This window comes from Pangasianodon hypophthalmus, chromosome 18 (genome assembly GCF_027358585.1).
Source record: "Pangasianodon hypophthalmus isolate fPanHyp1 chromosome 18, fPanHyp1.pri, whole genome shotgun sequence".
Lineage (NCBI taxonomy): Eukaryota > Metazoa > Chordata > Actinopteri > Siluriformes > Pangasiidae > Pangasianodon > Pangasianodon hypophthalmus.
In genome coordinates, this window is record NC_069727.1 from 2198024 (window position 1) to 2220633 (window position 22610).

Genomic DNA, 22610 nt, shown 5'->3' on the forward strand with positions numbered 1-22610 from the left:
TTGATGGTATTTGAGTATTATACTGGTATTTATACTTTAGTGGTGAATAATGGTGTTCGTCAGTGTTTGTGTTTGTGTCTGACAGTGTTTGATAATGAATGCTGGAGTTTGGTGGTGAATGCTGATGTTTGATGGTGTTTGATGGTTCGAATAGCTTTGGATGTTTTAGACGTAGCATTTTGGTGTTAGATAGTTATCACTTTTCTGAGGTGAATGGTGGTGATTTATGGTGAATATTGTTTTTTATGGTCAATATTGGGATTTAATTGTATTCAATAGTGAATGCTGGTGTTCTGTGGTGAATGTTGGTGTTTAATTGTGTTTGATGGTGAATGTTTGTCATGTTGGTTTTTGAAGGTATTTGAAGGTATGCATTGGTCAATGTCCGTGATTGATAGAGACTTATGTTTGAAGTTGAATGCTGGTGTTTGAATGTGAATGTTGGTGTTTGAAGCTGAATGCTGGTGTTTGAATGTGAATGTTGGTATTCGGAGGTGAGTGTTGGTGTTTGAAGATGAATGCTGGTGTTTGAATGTGAATGTTGGTATTCGGAGGTGAGTGTTGGTATTCGGAGGTGAGTGTTGGTATTCGGAGGTGAGTGTTTGTGTTTGAAGATGAATGCTGGTGTTTGGATGTAAATGTTGGTGTTTGAAGGTGAATGCTGGTGTTTGAAGATGAATGTTGGTATTCGGAGGTGAGTGTTGGTGTTTGAAGATGAATGCTGGTGTTTGGATGTAAATGTTGGTGTTTGAAGGTGAATGCTGGTGTTTGTTGGGGTAAATGTGAGTGTTTGAGAGTGTATTAGGTTTAAAACACTTAAGATTTCAGCATTAGTATTTTCTGTACTGTCTTTTTTCCTGTGCTTAGATGATGTGTGGGAGTCTGAGAGAACTCCATCTGCTCTGAAATCCTGTAATATACTGTAAATTTCTGTCCTGCAGCCATAATACGAGAGGCATCTAATCTGCATGAATCTGTTTATTAGGTAACAGAGTGCGCGCGAGAGAGAAATCCATTATATATGTAATAATCTTCCTCACGTCTAACTTCAGTCAGAGCTACAGTCTGCTCCCAGACTGAGAACACTGACGGTTCCTGCCAACTTCTTCTCCTCTGCTTCATTTTCACTCGGGTTTCTGGCACAGTATCAGCGCTAATGTCTCAGAGAGGAACTCGAAGACAAATCTGATCAGCAGCAGCATTTAGATTTTAAGGTCCTGGAGTTTATTGGGGAGTGTTGGTGTTTGATGGTGAGTCTTGATGTTTGTTAATTATGGTGTTTATTTGGGAGTGCTAATTTTGTTCATTATGTTGTTTGGTGGAGACTGTTGGTGTTTGTAAATGATGGTCTTTGGTGTTGGCTGTTCATGTTTGATGGTCAGTGCTAGGGTTTGATAATGATGGTGTTTGGTGGGGAATGTCAAATGTGGTTGTTAGTACAGTAGTGATGATTAGTTAATGACGGTGTTTGGTGGTGACTATTGGTGTTTGTTAATGATGGTGTTTGGTGGTGATTGTTGTTGTTATTTAATTATTTTAGTGATGAATGTTGGTGTTTGTTCATAATGGTGTTTGGTGGTGATTGTAGTTATTTAATTATGATTTTCAGTGATGAATGTTGGTGTTTGTTAATGATGGTGTTTGGTGGTGATTGTGGTTATTTAATTATTTTAGTGATGAATGTTGGTGTTTGTTAATAATGGTGTTTGGTGGTGATTGTAGTTATTTAATTATGATTTTCAGTGATGAATGTTGGTGTTTGTTAATAATGGTGTTTGGCGGTGGCTAGGGTTTGATAATGATGGTGTTTGGTGGGGAATGTCAAATGTGGTTGTTAGTACAGTAGTGATGATTAGTTAATGACGGTGTTTGGTGGTGACTATTGGTGTTTGTTAATGATGGTGTTTGGTGGTGATTGTTGTTGTTATTTAATTATTTTAGTGATGAATGTTGGTGTTTGTTAAAATGGTGTTTGGCGGTGATTGTGGTTATTTAATTATGATTTTCAGTGATGAATGTTGGTGTTTGTTAATGATGGTGTTTGGCGGTGATTGTGGTTATTTAATTATGATTTCCAGTGACGAATGTTGGTGTGTGTTAATGATGGTATTTGATGTTATTTAATTGTGGTGTTTGATGGTGGTGATTGTTGGTGTTATTTAATTGTAGTGTTTGTGTTTGTTAATTATGGTGCTTAGTGGTGAATGTTGGTGTGTGTTAATGATGGTGTTTGGTGGAGGCTTTTGTATTTTAATGTTTGGTGGTGATTGCCATTGTTATCTAACGGTGGGGTTGGCGTTAGTTCATTCTTGTTTTTATTGATATATGTTGGTGTTTATTATCTATGGTGCTTAGTGTTGAATGCTGGTGTTTATTAATGATGGTGTTTGCTGGGGGCTGTTGCTGTATGTTAATTGTAGTGTTTGGTGGTGAATGTTAGTGTGTGTTAATGATAATATTTGATGGTGAATGTTGCTGTTTGGTGACCTTTGGAAAACAGGAAGTAAACAGGACGGTTATATGATAGATGGAGAACCCCTGTCTGATTGTTCTGTCCTTACTCGGGGTTCTGTCGTGTTTAATAAGGAACCAATCTCTCACTATCTTTTTTATTGTCTCTACTGTAATTGGACGCCTCTGCATGTACGTGTCAGAGGCCCGTAACCTGTTAGAATCCATCAAAAGGTCATCAGAAGGCGTTTAATTAGTCAAATGGCACATTAGGCGATGCTCTGCGTTGGATTTGTGCTCTGAAGTCTCTGATCTGAGGTCATTCATCAAATTTATGTGATGATGTAAGTCGATTAATTAGTGATTATGTAGAGGTCAGTGTGTGATTGGTTGAAATCAAATTTTCATTAATTGGTCATTAGGTCTTTAGTGTTGATTCTTTTTTAGCAGCTTTTCTTTTTCAGCACCACAGATTGAGCTGTTCTCTACTGTATCTGCCTCAGAGTCGTTCTCTTTTAATCTGCACAGAAAAATAAATATTAGCCAACATTTGGTGCCTTTTGGGAATTTACTGGCTGCAGGTGGATTTACACGCCAGAACTTATCAATACTCAACCTGTCTCTGCGTTTTCCTCCCTCCCTCTCTCTCTCTCTCTCTCTCACTCTCTCTCTCACTCTTTCTCTCTCTCTCGCTGTCTCTTTCAGTCATATAAACAGGAGGACTCAGTTTGAGAACCCAGTTCTAGAGGCTAAGAGGAGACTGCAGATGCAAAGCCAAGGTCTTTCCTCGCTTCCCCTGCCTGCAATATACAGAGGTACATTAATCTGTAATACACACACACACACACACACACACACACATACACACTGTTACATTACTCTCCACAATACACACATACACACAGTTACATTCGTCTCCACTATACACACATACACACAGTTACATTCCTCTTCACTATAAACACATACACACTGTTACATTACTCTCCACTACACACACATACTCACTGTTACATTACTCTCCACTACACACACATACACACAGTTACATTACTCTCCACTATAAACACATACACAATGTTACATTACTCTCCACTATAAACACATACACACTGTTACATTACTCTCCACTATACACACACACACACACACACACACTGTTACATTACTCTCCACTACACACACATACACACAGTTACATTACTCTCCACTACACACACATACACACAGTTACATTACTCTCCACTACACACACATACACACAGTTACATTATTGTCCACTACACACACATACACACAGTTACATTACTCTCCACTACACACACATACACACAGTTACATTACTCTCCACTACACACACATACACACAGTTACATTACTCTCCACTACACACACATACACACAGTTACATTACTCTCCACAATACACACATACTCACAATTACATTACTCTCCACTATAAACACATACACACAGTTACATTACTCTCCACTATAAACACATACACACAGTTACATTACTCTCCACTACACACACATACACACAGTTACATTACTCTCCACTACACACACATACACACAGTTACATTACTCTCCACTATAAACACATACACACAGTTACATTACTCTCCACTACACACACATACACACAGTTACATTACTCTCCACTACACACACATACACACAGTTACATTACTCTCCACTACACACACATACTCACAATTACATTACTCTCCACTATAAACACATACACACAGTTACATTACTCTCCACTATAAACACACACTCACAGTTACATTACTCTCCACTACACACACATACACACTGTTACATTACTCTCCACTACACACACATACTCACAATTACATTACTCTCCACTACACACACATACACACAGTTACATTACTCTCCACTACACACACATACACACAGTTACATTACTCTCCACAATACACACATACTCACAATTACATTACTCTCCACTACACATACATACTCACAATTACATTACTCTCCACTATAAACACATACTCACAGTTACATTACTCTCCACTATACACACACTCACAGTTACATTACTCTCCACTATAAACACATACACACAGTTACATTACTCTCCACTATACACACACTCACAGTTACATTACTCTCCACAATACACACATACACACTGTTACATTACTCTCCACTACACACACATACTCACAGTTACATTACTCTCCACTACACACACATACACCCAGTTACATTACTCTCCACTATAAACACACTCACAGTTACATTACTCTCCACTATAAACACATACACACAGTTACATTACTCTCCACTATACACACACTCACAGTTACATTACTCTCCACAATACACACATACACACTGTTACATTACTCTCCACTACACACACATACTCACAGTTACATTACTCTCCACTACACACACATACACACAGTTACATTACTCTCCACTACACACACATACACACAGTTACATTACTCTCCACTACACACACATACACACAGTTACATTACTCTCCACTACACACACATACACACAGTTACATTACTCTCCACAATACACACATACTCACAATTACATTACTCTCCACTATAAACACATACACACAGTTACATTACTCTCCACTACACACACATACACACAGTTACATTACTCTCCACTACACACACATACTCACAATTACATTACTCTCCACTATAAACACATACACACAGTTACATTACTCTCCACTATAAACACACACTCACAGTTACATTACTCTCCACTACACACACATACACACTGTTACATTACTCTCCACTACACACACATACTCACAGTTACATTACTCTCCACTACACACACATACACACAGTTACATTACTCTCCACTACACACACATACACACAGTTACATTACTCTCCACTACACACACATACACACAGTTACATTACTCTCCACAATACACACATACTCACAATTACATTACTCTCCACTACACATACATACTCACAATTACATTACTCTCCACTACACACACATACACACTGTTACATTACTCTCCACTATAAACACATACTCACAGTTACATTACTCTCCACTATACACACACTCACAATTACATTACTCTCCACTATAAACACATACACACAGTTACATTACTCTCCACTATACACACACTCACAGTTACATTACTCTCCACAATACACACATACACACTGTTACATTACTCTCCACTACACACACATACTCACAGTTACATTACTCTCCACTACACACACATACACACAGTTACATTACTCTCCACTACACACACATACACACAGTTACATTACTTTCCACTATAAACACATACTCACAGTTACATTACTCTCCACTATAAACACATACACACAGTTACATTACTCTCCACTACACACACATACACACAGTTACATTACTTTCCACTATAAACACATACTCACAGTTACATTACTCTGCACTACACACACATACACACAGTTACATTACTCTCCACTACACACACATACACACAGTTACATTACTCTCCACAACACACACATACACACTGTTACATTACTCTCCACTACACACACATACACACAGTTACATTACTCTCCACTACACACACATACACACAGTTACATTACTCTCCACAATACACACATACACACAGTTACATTACTCTCCACTACACACACATACACACAGTTACATTACTCTCCACTACACACACATACTCACAATTACATTACTCTCCACTACACACACATACTCACACTTACATTACTCTCCACTATAAACACATACACACAGTTACATTACTCTCCACTACAAACACATACACACTGTTACATTACTCTCCACTACACACACATACACACAGTTACATTACTCTCCACTATAAACACATACACACAGTTACATTACTCTCCACTATAAACACATACACACTGTTACATTACTCTCCACTATAAACACATACACACAGTTACATTACTCTGCATTATAAACCATATAAAGACCATTATCATTTATCATCCAAACACCCAGTTCACAATATAGTTCCTGTGTAGTATTTATGGTCAAGAGTATGATTTAGGAGATATTATATTCATAAACACTTCAGTAAATGGTATTTACTGTGGTATTTAGTGAACAGAGGTGTTTGGTTTCCTCCTGGTTATTCCTGCACTTCCACTGCCTGGATGATCTGAGCGTGTTCTCTCCGTTTGAAACAGTGGATGAGGGTGTGTCCTTCGCCACTCTGCCCCGGGCGAGGCTGGCGTATGTGGGCCCGGCTCCTGAGCGCTCTCACAGCCTCACTGACCTGCCCGAGGCCCCCCTGAGCCGGCCCGGAGCATTCAGACCGCACGGTACGTCCTCGTTATAGCGCCCCCTGCTGCGCTGGAGGAATGCGTGCCTGCTGCAGGAGCCGAGATGCTTCCTAGTTCCCTCAGATTCGCTCGGCCTGGCTTCTTCCACTATACCCTTCAGTTCCTCTTAGTGACTTGGATATGCTTTCCTCATTTAATTCATGCCTGGGTTATTATTTCAATCATTCTGTCATCTTTTGCACAAAGGTTCTCCAGATTTTTTGTGTAAATTATCGTGATTATTTTAAGGTGCACTCTAGTTCCAGACAGTGTTGTCAGATTTTAAAGATAAGGGCCAATTGACTGATTGATACCAGGCCCCGCTCACACTCACTTACTATTGTTAAGTAGGTCAAGCTTATTATCTTAAAAAATGGAAGCTGGAGTTACTACTACTACATACAGTATGTTATACCAGTCAGATCTGGAGATCCAGAAAATTTTTGGGTAGATGCTGACAGCAAGGCCTCATCAACAATGAATGCTACTGCTGTTAGCTTGAGCTAGGCTAGTTAACTTTAACCAACTTTAGCTTTGGAAATGGGTAAAAATTGTTACAGTATAAAGAGATTTTAATACAAGGTGCTTTTCCATCAGCATTAAAACTACACATAGCATTTTATGGCATGATAAATTAGACTTAAAACTGTTATTTGTGCAAAAAAATGACTGAATCTTCCCTTTTTAGGATTCGCATGTGCCCTTTGCACTCTGATTTTTTACATTTCTGAATGAAAGCATGGACTTGGAGACAGATCCAGAAAGAAATATGGAAATGAAAAACCTGCTAATTACATTATGTGAGGATGTAATGGAGCAGTGAGAGGCCTCTGCTAATCAGCGTCATGACGTTCTGTGTGTTCTTCTCCGTTGTGGCCTGCTTTTGGTCCTGTGAAAGGGAGGAGAATGGAAAGGAGAATTTTCGCTCCCTTCATGCCTCCTCTGTGCACTTTTCTTGCTTCAGTTATGAGTGTGTCGGAGAAATGAGGTAGAAATTCAGGCAACGAAACTCATACTGGAGCAACAAGAAGCAAGATGCGTCACAGCTGTGTGTGTGTGTGTGTATAAACCAGCGTGTGTGTGTGTGTTCTCACTGTTGATTTGTGTTCTTTAAGTGCAACTCATAATGTTGCTCTAGATGGAAGCATTTGATTATAATTTCTTTATTGTTGATGGTGTGTGTGTGTGTGTGTGTGTGTGTGTGTGTGTGTGTGTGTGTGTGTAGAGAAGCCCCTGTTCACGCGAGACCCCACACAGCTGAAGGGCAGGTTCCTCTCAATGACACTGCAGAAAAGCACCATGGGATTCGGCTTCACAATCATCGGCGGAGATGAGCCAGACGAGTTCCTGCAGGTGAAGAGCGTGATTCCAGACGGTCCTGCTGCACAGGACGGCAAGATGGCTACAGGTATACACACACACACACACACACACACACACACACACACACACACACACTGGTTTATACACACACACCTCTTATTATCTTCCAGCGTCCTTCAATTTGCCATGTTCCAGGTGTCTCCCAGTCATAGAAGGTGGAGCTTAAGTTACATTTGAGCTGTCAGTCATATGACATCACCAGTTTACCTGACCCCTGTTTTTAATTACAAAACTAATAGTTAAGCCTCATTTATACTGCCTTTGACAAACTATAAACAGCGGAAATCACGGCCAGAAGTAATGTATTTTGGTTACATTTAAACAAACAAATAAATACATACTGCTAGAAGTGAGTTCATTTTGTATTTTAAATCCCATGTTCATATGGGCTACATATTTTAATACAGTTGTACACAGCCTGTGCTTAGCCAGCTTGTAGGTGTAAAATACCCGAGCACACGCTGAGTGTGAAATGCCCAACACACACACACACACACACACACACACTCTGGCTCATGTAGATCATCGTCAGCTCTGGCTGTAAGTCCAGTTTGTTCCTCTGGGCCCCCGTCGTGTTTCTGTTTGTTTGCACCTGTGTGTGCTATTAAGAGCTCACTAGCTGCCTAATGAGCTGTTTAGGTGCATCATGGGAAAGCAGGCGTGAGAGAGAGAGAGCGGACAACCTGCAGCACTGGCTTTTGTCCCTGTGTGTGACAGTCGGCTCTCTACATCTCTTTCACAGCTCTGAGATCTGACCAGCTCACGTATCCAAAGATGTTTAACTGTTCATTTCCATCATTCCCGGTCGGACTTTAGAGCAGAAATTATTATGAATTATTATTATGACATTATGAAACAAAGGCGATTCTTTTAACTAGATTAAATTAATGGCTTCAAATATGATTGGAATAATTGACTTAATTATTTAACAGCAGCACTTGCTTTGAGCACTGTGCCCGTCGTTGTATATCACACATTATCTGTTTAATCACTTTTATTAAATTAATGCTTTAAAGTCTCAGAAAATACAGTGTAAAATATTCCAGATGTTTGTGATGCTCTACCACATGGGTGTCTATCAAATATACAGAAAAAGTGAGACAGAAATGTGACAAAACACTCAAACAGCAGCTGAATCATTGAATCTGAGTTATCCTAACAGGCGTGGCCTAATATTCTAATGAGCAGCTTGATTGACATCCCACTGTCCAATATAATATAAAATACTAGAGTGTTATAGTATTAAACATTCAACAAAACAATACAAGATCATTGCTTAAGCAGTAGTTGAACTGTTCTGGTGGGTGTGGCCAAATATTCTAATGAGCACACTTCGTGTTTGATTGACAGCTCTCTGGCTGAGACCCCGCCTCATGCAATTAAACATGACATCAAAGAATCGGGATTCAGATGCCCAGTGTGGTGTTGAGGTGTTTGTGCCAAGTCCAGTGTGGTGTTTAGGGTGTTGTACAATGTTCAATGTGGTGTTTGGCTGTTTGTGCACTGCCCAGTGTGGTGTTTGGGTGTTTGTGCACTGCCCAGTGTGGTGTTTGGGTGTTTGTGCACTGCCCAGTGTGGTGTTTGGCTGTTTGTATCATGTCCAGTGAGGTGTTTGGGTGTGGTGGGTTGTACAGTGTCCACTCTGGTGTTTGAGTGTTTGTGCACTGCCCAGTGTGGTGTTGAGGTATTTGTACAATGTCCAGTGTGGTGTTGAGGTGTTTGTACAATGTCCAGTGTGGTGTTGAGGTGTTTGTACCATGTCCAGTGTGGTGTTGAAGTGTTCGTTTAATGTCCAGTGTGGTGTTGAAGTGTTCGTTTAATGTCCAGTGTGGTGTTGATGTGTTTGTACAATGTCCAGTGTGGTGTTGAGGTGTTTGTGCACTGCCCAGTGTGGTGTTGAGGTATTTGTACAATGTCCAGTGTGGTGTTGAGGTGTTTGTACAATGTCCAGTGTGGTGTTGAGGTGTTTGTACCATGTCCAGTGTGGTGTTGAAGTGTTCGTTTAATGTCCAGTGTGGTGTTGAAGTGTTCGTTTAATGTCCAGTGTGGTGTTGATGTGTTTGTACAATGTCCAGTGTGGTGTTGAGGTGTTTGTTTTAATGTCCAGTGTGGTGTTGAGGTGTTTGTACAATGTCCAGTGTGGTGTTGATGTGTTTGTACAATGTCCAGTGTGGTGTTGAGGTGTTTGTTTTAATGTCCAGTGTGGTGTTGAGGTGTTTGTACAATGTCCAGTGTGGTGTTGAGGTGTTTGTTTAATGTCCAGTGTGGTGTTGAGGTGTTTGTTTAATGTCCAGTGTGGTGTTGAGGTGTTTGTACCATGTCCAGTGTGGTGTTGAGGTGTTTGTTTAATGTCCAGTGTGGTGTTGAGGTGTTTGTACCATGTCCAGTGTGGTGTTGAGGTGTTTGTTTAATGTCCAGTGTGGTGTTGAGGTGTTTGTACAATGTCCAGTGTGGTGTTGAGGTGTTTGTTTTAATGTCCAGTGTGGTGTTGAGGTGTTTGTACAATGTCCAGTGTGGTGTTGAGGTGTTTGTTTAATGTCCAGTGTGGTGTTGAGGTGTTTGTTTAATGTCCAGTGTGGTGTTGAGGTGTATGTACCATGTCCAGTGTGGTGTTGAGGTGTTTGCACCATGTCCAGTGTGGTGTTGAGGTGTTTGTTTAATGTCCAGTGTGGTGTTGAGGTGTTTGTTTAATGTCCAGTGTGGTGTTGAGGTGTTTGTACCATGTCCAGTGTGGTGTTGAGGTGTTTGTACCATGTCCAGTGTGGTGTTGAGGTGTTTGTACAATGCCCAGTGTGGTGTTGAGGTGTTTGTACCATGTCCAGTGTGGTGTTGAGGTGTTTGTACCATGTCCAGTGTGGTGTTGAGGTGTTTGTACCATGTCCAGTGTGGTGTTGAGGTGTTTGTTTAATGTCCAGTGTAGTGTTTACACATTTGGTGCTCCTGCTGCCAGTTTGGCTTTATGTAAACACATGGCTTTGGCCTTATATAAACACACATGACAGGATGGAGGAGAGATGATAGATGATATTAGAGCTAAATTACACAGGAAATTGAATGTGTGTATCTCGCACTTTGTGGATTTGAATTATTATTTTTTCTTTATGAACATCCACATCATGTTGAACTAGTGAAATTGGCTCTGTCAGCTCTGGGATTAACAGATACAGTGATTAATGATGGTATTTAGTGTATTTATTTGCTGTGTTATGGTCGCTAGGGCTTTTACAGTAACTGTAATAATCATAAACACGAAAGAGATAAACAATAAACAATACAAATTAAACCTGTTTTGTGATACAGTATTATAAAAACAGCTTTATTTCCATAGCTAGTTACATTTTAGGAGTAAAAGGCAACCTCTCCTTCACTGGGACTGACATGTACAGAGGCCATGCCTCCTTCATTGAGCATGAAAGACAGAAGAGCCACACCCCTACACTGAGACTGACAGACACAAAGGCCACGCCTCCTTCACCAAGACTGACAGATACAGATGCCACACCCCTACACTGAGACTGACAGACACAAAGGCTGAGCCTCTTACACTGGGACTCACAGAAGAAAAATGCTTTAAAGTAAAAAGTAATAATGTTTCACTTTTATTTATGTTGTATTAAAATTGAACATACCATGTTGTAGTGGAAAAGGGGGGTGAGATCATTTCCGGCTCCTAAACTATTTGACAGGTTTTTTTTCCGGAGGCTGAAAGGGAACAGGAGGGTTGTTTAGATGTCATTTGTTTTCCATGATGGCGTGATGTTATTGATCAAGCCACTGGGGCTCGAAGGCAAATGCCGATCATGTTTAACGAGACTAATTAAAATTCCTGAACATCACACAACAGCCGTGAGGGGTGAGATTCTTCGATGGAAGTGTTTCATATTGTATTAAATCACACACACACACTCGGCTCTGAGGGCAGACTTTTGAATCCTCCTCTCTGCTTCCTGCTGTTTTACATAATAATGGACAATCTAATTGGCACTATCTTGGAATTCAGTGAGGGATACTAAAGCTTCAGTCTTTATACTAGTCTTTGTACAAGTCCCTGGTAATTAGCTGTTACAATAGTAATGATAAGGTAATATACATATTATAGGAATTTTCTTCTCGGCTTTTTTTTCCTTGAAATGCTGCAACTTCATTATTTATGTCTCTTTATGTTTTAGGCGATGTGATTGTCTACATAAATGAGGTGTGTGTTCTTGGTACGACTCACGCGGACGTGGTGAAGCTATTTCAGTCGGTGCCCATCGGGCAGAGCGTGACCCTGGCACTTTGCCGTGGATATCCATTACCCTACGATGCCGAGGATTCGGGACACACCATGATCTCTCCTCTGGGCCTTATAGGAGATCGCCCCCTGCTGCTTAATGGCCGCAACTGCACCACGTATGACACGTATATGGAGTACTTAAGCCGCACTGCGCACTTCCTGGATGATGGCGTCTCGGTGGCGTCGTCGGGGACGGAGTTAATCGCTGTCACCATCGTGAAAGGGCCGGACGGGTTTGGCTTCACGGTAGCAGACAGCGATGGAGGTCAGAGGGTGAAGCAGGTGCTAGAGCCTCAGCGCTGCCCAGGTCTGTGTGAAGGAGACCTGATCGTGGAGATCAACCAGCGGCCAGCCCTCACGCTTTCTCACACACGGGTGGTGGAATTGCTGAAGGAGTGTGCAGTCGGAGCCGAGGCCACCCTGCTTGTACAGAGGGAGAGAGGTAAGAGAAAAGTGCTGAACTCAAGAAGGCTATGGTTGGATTGTGTTGTCTTAAAGCTCAACTTGCTGCTAAAGTTTGGCTTACTGTCTTAAATTGTAATCAGAATGCTGATTATACCAAAGCGCTCACTACACGCATGCCAATGTGTGTTTGTGCAAAGTTATCCTGCTTCAGAAATCAAGATTGATTGGTCGGTTGGTCCTGGTTGCTCCTGATAATTCGCTGAGTCATACCCTCTGAAAGCCTCAAGTCATGTTTCAGACATGACCACTGTTTAATATTCCTCAAACATCACAGTGCCATGATTAGCAGAGGCACAAAGCCTGTAAAAATAGATACCGACCCACACACTGGTCATTTTGATGGTGTATTAATATCTTTCAGTTTTGTTTCCTCAGCTATCTGTAATTCAAAGACACATCCATGTCCAAAGTACAGTGTTTACTGTAGATAGAATTGTAAAGACGTTTTATTTCAGTGACATTTTCTAAACTATTTTTATAACCATGAAGTAAGTGCTTCAGAAACTTAAATGTATACATGACTGTAATTACTCTTTGTTCGTCCTCGTATTTATGGCTCTGGCTCTTTTTCCATCCCAGTCTTAAGGGTTTTAACTCTCGATTAATACAATTGCTTAGGACGCTAAATCCCAGTCTTTAGAGCTTTTGGATAGTCCTGGTCTTTCCAGTTATATCCAGCAATCAAGGCTCTAATTCCTTTTTATTTTCAGTCTTTTTGACACTAGGTTAGTAGCATCTTTAGGGCTCTTATACTTGGTTAGTGCCAGAGTTTAAGGTTTTAATTCTAGGTTATTCACAATCTTTAAAGATTTAACCCTTGGTTAGTCCCAGTCCTCAAGGCTCCAAGTGTTGTTTAATCCTTGTGTTTAGGGCTTTACTCTTGCCTACTCCAGTATTTTAGAGCTCTGACTCTTGGACAGTCCTAATATTTAAGGATTATTTCATGGCTAGGCCCAGTATTCAAGGTTTCAGATCTTGATTGCATTTACAGTTCCCAGTTTTAACTCTTATTTAGTTCCAAATTTTAAAGCTTTAATTCATGGCCAGTCCCAGTCCTTAGGACTTTAAGTCTTATTCACATTCATGGTTAGACTTTAGGGTTCTGGTTCTTTGTTAGCCCGATTCTCATGGAGTCTTATTCTTGGTCGCTCCCAGTCCCAAGAGCTTTAACTGATTAGTCCCAGTCTTTATGGTGCTACCTTTTGGTTAGTTGGTAAGTTTCTAATATTTCATTCTAGTCAGTCCCATTCTTTAATTTTCTTTGCCAATCCCAATTATTAGGGCACTAACTCTTGATTCCTCTCAGGTTTTAAGGTCCCCACTCATAGCGAGTTCTATTCTTTAGAGCTCTGACAATCAGTGAGTTCCAGCCTTTAGAGTTAGAACACTTGGTTAGTCCTAGTCTTTATAACTCTGACACTTGGCCAGTCCTAGTCTTTATAGCTCTGATGCTTGGTTAGTCCCAGTCTTTATAGCTCTGACATGGCTAGTCCCAGTCTTTATAGCTCTGATGCTTGGTTAGTCCCAGTCTTTATAGCTCTGATGCTTGGTTAGTCCCAGTCTTTATGGCTCTGATGCTTGGTTAGTCCCAGTCTTTATGGCTCTGATGCTTGGTTAGTCCCAGTCTTTATAGCTCTGACACGGCTAATCGTAGTCCTTATGGCTCTGACACTTGGTTAGTCCCAGTCTTTATGGCTCTGATGCTTGGTTAGTCCCAGTCTTTATAGCTCTGATGCTTGGTTAGTCCCAGTCTTTATAGCTCTGATGCTTGGTTAGTCCCAGTCTTTATAGCTCTGACACGGCTAATCGTAGTCCTTATGGCTCTGACACTTGGTTAGTCCCAGTCTTTATGGCTCTGATGCTTGGTTAGTCCCAGTCTTTATAGCTCTGATGCTTGGTTAGTCCCAGTCTTTATAGCTCTGATGCTTGGTTAGTCCCAGTCTTTATAGCTCTGACACGGCTAATCGTAGTCCTTATGGCTCTGACACTTGGTTAGTCCCAGTCTTTATGGCTCTGATGCTTGCTTAGTCCCAGTCTTTATAGCTCTGATGCTTGGTTAGTCCCAGTCTTTATAGCTCTGATGCTTGGTTAGTCCCAGTCTTTATGGCTCTGATGCTTGGTTAGTCCCAGTCTTTATAGCTCTGATGCTTGGTTAGTCCCAGTCTTTATGGCTCTGATGCTTGGTTAGTCCCAGTCTTTATGGCTCTGATGCTTGGTTAGTCCCAGTCTTTATGGCTCTGATGCTTGGTTAGTCCCAGTCTTTATAGCTCTGATGCTTGGTTAGTCCCAGTCTTTATGGCTCTGATGCTTGGTTAGTCCCAGTCTTTATAGCTCTGACACGGCTAATCATAGTCCTTATGGCTCTGACACTTGGTTAGTCCCAGTCTTTATGGCTCTGACACTTGGTTAGTCCCAGTCTTTATGCCTCTGCCTCATGGCTAGTCACAATCTTTATGGCTTTAAATTTTGGGGAATCTCAGTCTTCAGGGTTTAGTCTTTGGGTTAGATTCAGTCTTTGGGTCTCTGAATCTTGGGTAGTTCCCATGGTTAGGGCTCTGATTGCCTAGGGCTAGATTTAAGGCACATACTTTGAGTTAGTCCCAGTCTTTAGTTCTGTTTATCTGGATTAGCACTTGTCTTCAGGTCACAGTGTTAAGGCTATCTGAGAGAGGAAGCTCCAGATAAGATAGTGGGTGGGTTGTGAGGGATAAGTCATGATTTCAAATTTCTTCCTGATCCTAGGAGTGGAGCTAGTGATAATCTGAATTTCTTAAGATGTCACAGGGAGAGCGTGTTCTCTTGAGTCACCTTCATATGACAAAACTCATTCTTCATTCTGTTTAAACTGCTGAGATTTGTCAGAATTTGCAAAGGAAGCGCAGCAGGAATGTCAGCGATTGATCAACAAAGTCAGCTCACATAAAATAAAAATCATGTCATTTGTTGGCATGCTTATTTTATGAGTGATGGTGTTAATAAGTACAAACTCCTGAGAGAGAGAGCTGACATTTTACTTAAAATTGAGTTCAATAATCATGCCCTTTTCATGGATAATTAATTGCAGAGAACAAAAATGATCTATATTAACAATCTATGTGTGTCATTCTCAGTGAAGGAGACGTGGCATCTATACCTGTTAGTCCAAGTAAAGTACGTGAGGCGTCTGTACCTGTAAGCCTAAATAAAGGAGGTGTGGCCTCTTTATCTGCTGGTCTCAGTGAAGGAGGCGTGGCCTCTGTGTGTGTCCTGTCAGTCTCAGTGAAGGAGGCGTGGCCTCTGTGTGTGTCCTGTCAGTCTCAGTGAAGGAGGTGTGGCCTCTGTGCCCATCAGTCCTAATGAAGGAGGCGTGGCCAATGTGTTTGTTCTGTCAACTCAGTGAAGGAGGCATGGCCTTTGTGCCTGTTAGCCTTTTTTTGTTTTGTTTTGTGTGTGTGCGTGTGTGTGTGTGTGTGTGTGTGTGTGCACACTAGTAATTTGTTGGTGCTCTGTCTTTGATGGACACTTTAAACAGAGTTTAAATCTCCTCTTAACCAGATGCTGATCCAGCATAACCTCTGTCCTTCAGCAGTGACCATCTGATTTAAGAGAGAGATGAGAAAAAAAGTGTGTGTGTGAGACAGAGAGAGAGAGAGAGAGAGAGAGAGAGAAGGAGAGAGAGAGAGGGTTAGAAACTCAGAGAAGATGAGAATGATGAGAGATGATCAGAAAGCAAGAGCAGGTAAGAAAGAGGGAGAAAATGGGTGTGAAGGAAAGGAATGAGAATCGATGTGTGTGTGTGTGTGTGTGTGTGTGTGTTAGAGCACCATAGGCCAGAAGATAATGAGAGGACATGAGTGTTAATCCTTCCTGATTAGAAGGCTGGCTCAGAACACTCCTACCACCCACCCACCCACATACACACACACACACACACACACACTCTACATTACACATTTGTATACCAAAATGTACGCTAGCACTTATATAATAATAATAATAATAATAATAATAATAATAATAATTTAAATAATGTTTTAAACCTGTACAGTACCTTCAAACAAACTCAAAAATAATCTTTAAAAAAAGTTTTTAAAAATAACGATTATTTATGGTCTGTTGAACGTTCTTGGTTTGTGTTTCGTTCTTATATGTTTAATATACATACACACAGTTAAAACTAACAGAACCACACTGACGTTCTCCTGAGCGTAGTGTGTGTGCGTGTGTGTGTGTGTGTGTGTGTGTGTTTGAGTGACAGGCTCTGTGTACACAGCCTTGATGTTCTAGCAGTGTGTAGCGAGACTCTGACGTGTTAGAGTAGCATCTGCCAACGTGCTAAGCTTTGACATGCTAACAGACTGTCCTGTGGTAGTAGTGTGTGAATGTTCCATCTGTTGGTGTGTGAAGCCGTGACTGGCGTATGAGCTGAGAGAAAGGTCAACACACACACACACACTCACATTCACACACGCACACACACACATACACACACATACACACACACATACACTGACTAACTCAGTCTGGAACTGCAGCATCGAGTTCTGCAGAGATCTCGGTCAGCTCTGAAGAAAACACTGCAGTTACACTTCCATTACACTACTATACAAACCCAGAGTTATTAAACTGTGGTTCTCTATCTTCTCCAGGTTCTAGCTTTAGTTCTCTATCTTCTCCAGGTTCTAGCTTTAGTTCCATATCTTCTCCAGGTTCTAGCTTTAGTTCCATATCTTCTCCAGGTTCTAGCTTTAGTTCTTTATCTTCTCCAGGTTCTAGCTTTAGTTCTCTATCTTCTCCAGGTTCTAGCTTTAGTTCTCTATCTTCTCCAGGTTCTAGCTTTAGTTCTTTATCTTCTCCAGGTTCTAGCTTTAGTTTTTTTATCTTCTCCAGGTTCTAGCTTTAGTTCTTTATCTTCTCCAGGTTCTAGCTTTAGTTCTTTATCTTCTCCAGGTTCTAGCTTTAGTTATTTATCTTCTCCAGGTTCTAGCTTTAGTTATTTATCTTCTTCAGGTTCTAGCTTTAGTTCTTTATCTTCTCCAGGTTCTAGCTTTAGTTATTTATCTTCTTCAGGTTCTAGCTTTAGTTCCATATCTTCTCCAGGTTCTAGCTTTAGTTCTTGATCTGTTCCACATTCAACCTTTGTTCTTTCTCTGTTCCTGGTTCCAGCTTTATTTCTTTATCTGCTCCAGACTCTAGCTTTAGGTTCTAGCTGTAGTTTTTTGTTGCGTCCAGGTTCTCTATCAGTGTAGTTCTCTATCAGGTTCAAGTCCTCTCTCTAGGTTCTAGCTCATCTGGCCCAGGGTCTGGTTGTGGCATTTTCATCAGTTCCAGGTTCCAGGTGTGGTTCTCTACCACCTGTAATTCTCTATAAGGTTAAGGTTCTAGCTGTAGTTATCTATCAGCTCAAGGTTCTAGCTTTAGTTCTCTCTCAGGCCCAGGTCCTAGGTGTGGTTCTCTGGTCCTGGTTCTGGGTGTTGTTCTATATCAGGCCCTAGTTTTGGCCATTGATATCTACTAGGTCCAAGTACTAAGTGTGTTTCTTTATTACATCCAGGTTCTTGCTGTATTTCTTTACCAGGTCCAGATTTTGACTACACTTCTCTGTCAAGTCCAGGTTCTAGATTTAACACTTTGACAGGTTTAGGTTGTGTCTGAAGTCTTGGTTCTGATGTTAGATGGGAACCAGGTTGTAGCTGTAGTTCTCCCTCTGGTTTAGGTTCTGTTTATAGTTCAGGTAGGTGTTAGTTCTCCAGGTTGTAGCTGTGGTTCTCTACCAGGTCCAGGTTCTGAGTGTAGTTCTCGTTCTAGCTCTGGTTCTCTAACTGATCCAGAGTTCTCTACCAAACTTTGGAGTCCTTCTTTGCTCTAAAATATGATGATGGTGTTGGTGTTGATGATCTGCTGTATCCTCAGTGTCTGGTAAAGTGGAACCGTACCACTGTTCTGTTGCAGAACCCTTACAGGAGTGTAAATTGTAGATCATGTCTGAGTGAGGAGTTGTGTTTGATGTCAGTTCTCTCTCTCTCTCTCTCTCTCTCTCTCTGCCTGTCTCACACCATCTGTTTTATTTATTTTCATTCTGTCATTTTTCACTCTCTTCTGGAATTTAGACCTGACCCATTTTCTCATTTTTGTTCTCTTCGTCTCTGGTTCTGTAGAGTCGATCAGAACGTAAGTTTGAAGCAGATTGTGGTGTCGAGAACGTCTGATTCTCCGTCAGCGGGTCTGTAATTGCTTGCAGATGGTGTTTCGGTTAAACTGGCACGGTCGAAGCGTTTTGAGTCCGAGTCAGTGTTCTGAGGCCAGACTGTCTCTCCGTCTCTGTCAGACCAACACGTTCCGTCTCACTACTCACAGCTTCCTGGCCACAGCGCCATCTGCTGTCGTCTTTCGGCTGGTCAGGTAGTGATCGGAAATTTAAATATTCAGCAGAACATCAGATTTAGAGTTCTCCTCTTCTTTCATTCATACAAAAGAAATCTGTGTGAGAACAGAAGATTTTTTATAGCATTTTTGTAACAATACTAAAATCCCAGAGATAATAATTACTATATTACACACCTCCACATGAGAACCTAATCCGGTCTGAATAGGGCTTCAGTCTCAGCCTTAGAGGCTCCTCCCACAGGATACAAAAGCACCTGATAGTTTTTGTACACTTTTCTGGCCACAAGCTTCAGAATGTCGTATGTTGCAGGATGATTTTCTCTCTGCAGATCCGTGTATACGCTCTTCAGGAGAACTTCTGGAGTCTTTAGAGCAAGATGTAGTTATTTGGGTGATCTCGCTGTTCACAGAACGTGGTTGGTCATCTGCCACGTCAGTCATATGGTTCGTTCTGTAAAAGTAGGCGGAGTTTGGCTGCGGGTTATTTCAAGCTAAACAGTCAAAATCTTAGCTTAACTTCAACACGTCAACGAGGTTTTAAATAAAAAATAAACATAAAATATTAAAATAAAACTAAAATAGTTGTCATATACATATGATTTTTACATCACTTTGGTCTAGAGACATTTTAAATGTGTTTTATGTAAAGAATAAACCACTGCGTGTCATGCAGTTATGCTAAAATAATCAACAACCTGTTGGTGTGATGAAGCAGAGTTACTGTTATCACTCTGAAGTTGATTATTTTCCTAGAACAGTTCTTCTTGAAGTGTTTTATTCCTCTTATACCACAGCGACTTGCTAACAATTACAGTTTTTTTATTAAAGACTTTTTATCTGTTTATAGTTACATTTAATGTTCTGTGAAACAAGTTAGTTGTTTAAAGCAGCTATAAACAGTCGTTACCTCACCAGCCTCTCTTTGTTCTTCTGACCAGTCAGAATTGAGGATCGAGTGTGTGTGTGTGTGTGTGTGTGTGTGTGTGTGTGTATGAGTGGAAGAGGGGTGCATGGCTCCAGGTTGCTTTAGCAATACAGATCGCTCCGTATCGTCTCATCAGAGTGCTAATGGTCTGCAGCAGCTGTGATCTTGTCATTAGGAGAAATCTGACTCTTTCGTTCACTGAGTGTGTGTGCAGATTACAAGCACGCTGATAATTACTTCTGCAGCACGCCGCTATATTCACCACGCTCACTATCCCGTCTCATTCACTAGTTATTATTCACATCCCTGTGTAACACGATACCTCATTAATACAGCGTACAGGACTGTAACTTACTTTTTAAACAATAATTGTACACAAAAATTGTCATTTCATTTCCACTTTTGATACAATTGTGTAAAACACTGCAAAAACAAATTACTCCCTGTTAAGAGGAAATATCTTGAATATTATCAAATTTCTCTTGATGAGATTTTTATAGAAGAAATATAGATTATTAAGCTGATTTTATTTTTTTTTAATTGTAGGCCTAATTTCTTGTTGATATTTTGTCTCTTTTTCTGTCTAGAAATAAATGATTGATTATTATTAGAAAATTATTAGAAATGATTAGAAAACTAATACCATTATCTGCTAAGACTATTTAAGACTGAAACATGTGCAGGAATAGGCTTAAAAATTGCATTTATTTATTAATTATATAATATTATAAATACTGATAATCTAAATTTATTGCTGTAAATGTATTTATTCTTAGTTTAATAATGAAATACTCTCTATTCCATGTAGTACTCTACTTTCTGAAGAATCTTGGACTGAAATGTTCCTTTGGGAACCAAAATCAGTTCTTCTATAACTGAAGAAACTGTTCTGGTATCTTTATGTTTAAATGCTGAATCAGAGTCAAATTGATTCATTTGGTTTGTTTGATTTGTTTTTTTGGCTTGGTTTCAAATTATATGTTATTAAAAGAACTGTCTGTCTTTCTTTTTTCTCCTGAGCATGTGACATTTCTGTAGCTCTACAGCTCTGTGCTTTGGCTCTACAAAAAAAAAAAAAAAACACTGCAACCCAAAACACACAGAATGTTTGATTCACTTCCTGCAGTGAGTCGATTCAGAGTCGACTCACTTGGAAGTGGATTGAGATCTCCTCACTCAGACGCTCTGGGCCCCGTGTCTGATTGCCGGAGTGTGTTCTCTCCTGTCTAAAGACCCGCTCTGAGGCGGAGAACACGCCAAACACATTAAACACTGTGTACATGAACCAGTTGACTTTAGTGTATAAGGTGATTTGGGGCACAGCCACAGTTATGGGTTTGGTGGTGATGTCATGGACGCTTCACTGCATGGAGAAAACACGATATAAATCCGAGTGAGACGCAGCAGAGTGTTTGTACAGGTTTGCCTCGAGCCAGTTCAGCTTTCATAGTACCATTTTTTTTACTTTTATTTTTTCAGGTTTTTAATCCAAGCCGCTTTGTAATTGGCACAGATTTTACTCTCAGAGTCGGGCATCCAGCCCAAGGCAGAGTGTTCCCTCCTTAGACAAGTTGGCTAGATATTGTGTGTGTGTGTGTGTGTGTGTGTGTGGGAGATTATTCACTTCACTCATTATGTTCTGGTACATTTTCTTACTTGTTGAACACTCCAGAAAGCCAATCAGCCGCAGCCAGGTCACGTCTCAGCAGCTGGCTCGGCCAATCAGAGCGCAAGAACTGTGTGTGAGGCGCAGAAAGTTCGTGTGTGTGTGTGTGTGTTTGCGTGCATGTGTGTGTGTAACGCAGTGACATCACAGCAGGCTTCAGGTCTCACTTGGATAATGAAACACACGCCGACTGTGAAACTGGGAGAAGCTGCTGATTTGGCGTTAAATGGACATCAGATGTCCTGATTACACACACACTGTGTTTCAATTAGCTCACACACACACACACACACACACACACTCAGCAACAGAGATGTCATGAGGGAGCGAGACAGAAGGAAAGAGATGGAGAGAGAATTAGAGACATGGAGGGATAGAGGGACAGAGAAAGATGGAGAAAGAGGGAATAGGAAAGACAGATAGAGGGACAGAGAAAGAAAATTAAATAAAAGAGTAATAAAAAAAGGATAAGGATAATAAAAGAGGGAGAGAGATAGAGAGAGTAGGATAGAGAATGAGAAAAGGAAAGACAGATTTTAAAAAAAGGGAGAGAAAAAGAAACCACGACAGGGACACTGGGAGAGACAGACAGGAGAGAGAATGAAAGAGAAACAAGGAGAGAAAAATATGGAGGACAAACGGAGGAAGAGAGAGAAAGCCAAGGAAACGGAAAGATAGAGAAAGGGTGAGACAGATGGAGAACAAGACAG

At 40.7% G+C, this 22610-nt stretch overlaps 1 protein-coding gene across 2 annotated transcripts in view; it reads left to right on the forward strand.

Moving 5' to 3' along the window:
• magi2a (membrane associated guanylate kinase, WW and PDZ domain containing 2a) overlaps positions 1-22610 on the forward strand; it is a 145516-nt gene that overhangs the window by 87914 nt on the left and 34992 nt on the right. The window contains exons 8-11 of one of the 2 annotated variants that reach the window (XM_034313162.2): positions 3157-3266; positions 6685-6819; positions 8045-8227; positions 12372-12920. In XM_034313162.2, the coding sequence (XP_034169053.2) occupies positions 3157-3266; positions 6685-6819; positions 8045-8227; positions 12372-12920 (977 nt within the window). The remainder of the gene's footprint in view (positions 1-3156; positions 3267-6684; positions 6820-8044; positions 8228-12371; positions 12921-22610) is intronic. The other variant, XM_034313166.2, reaches the window with a different exon arrangement.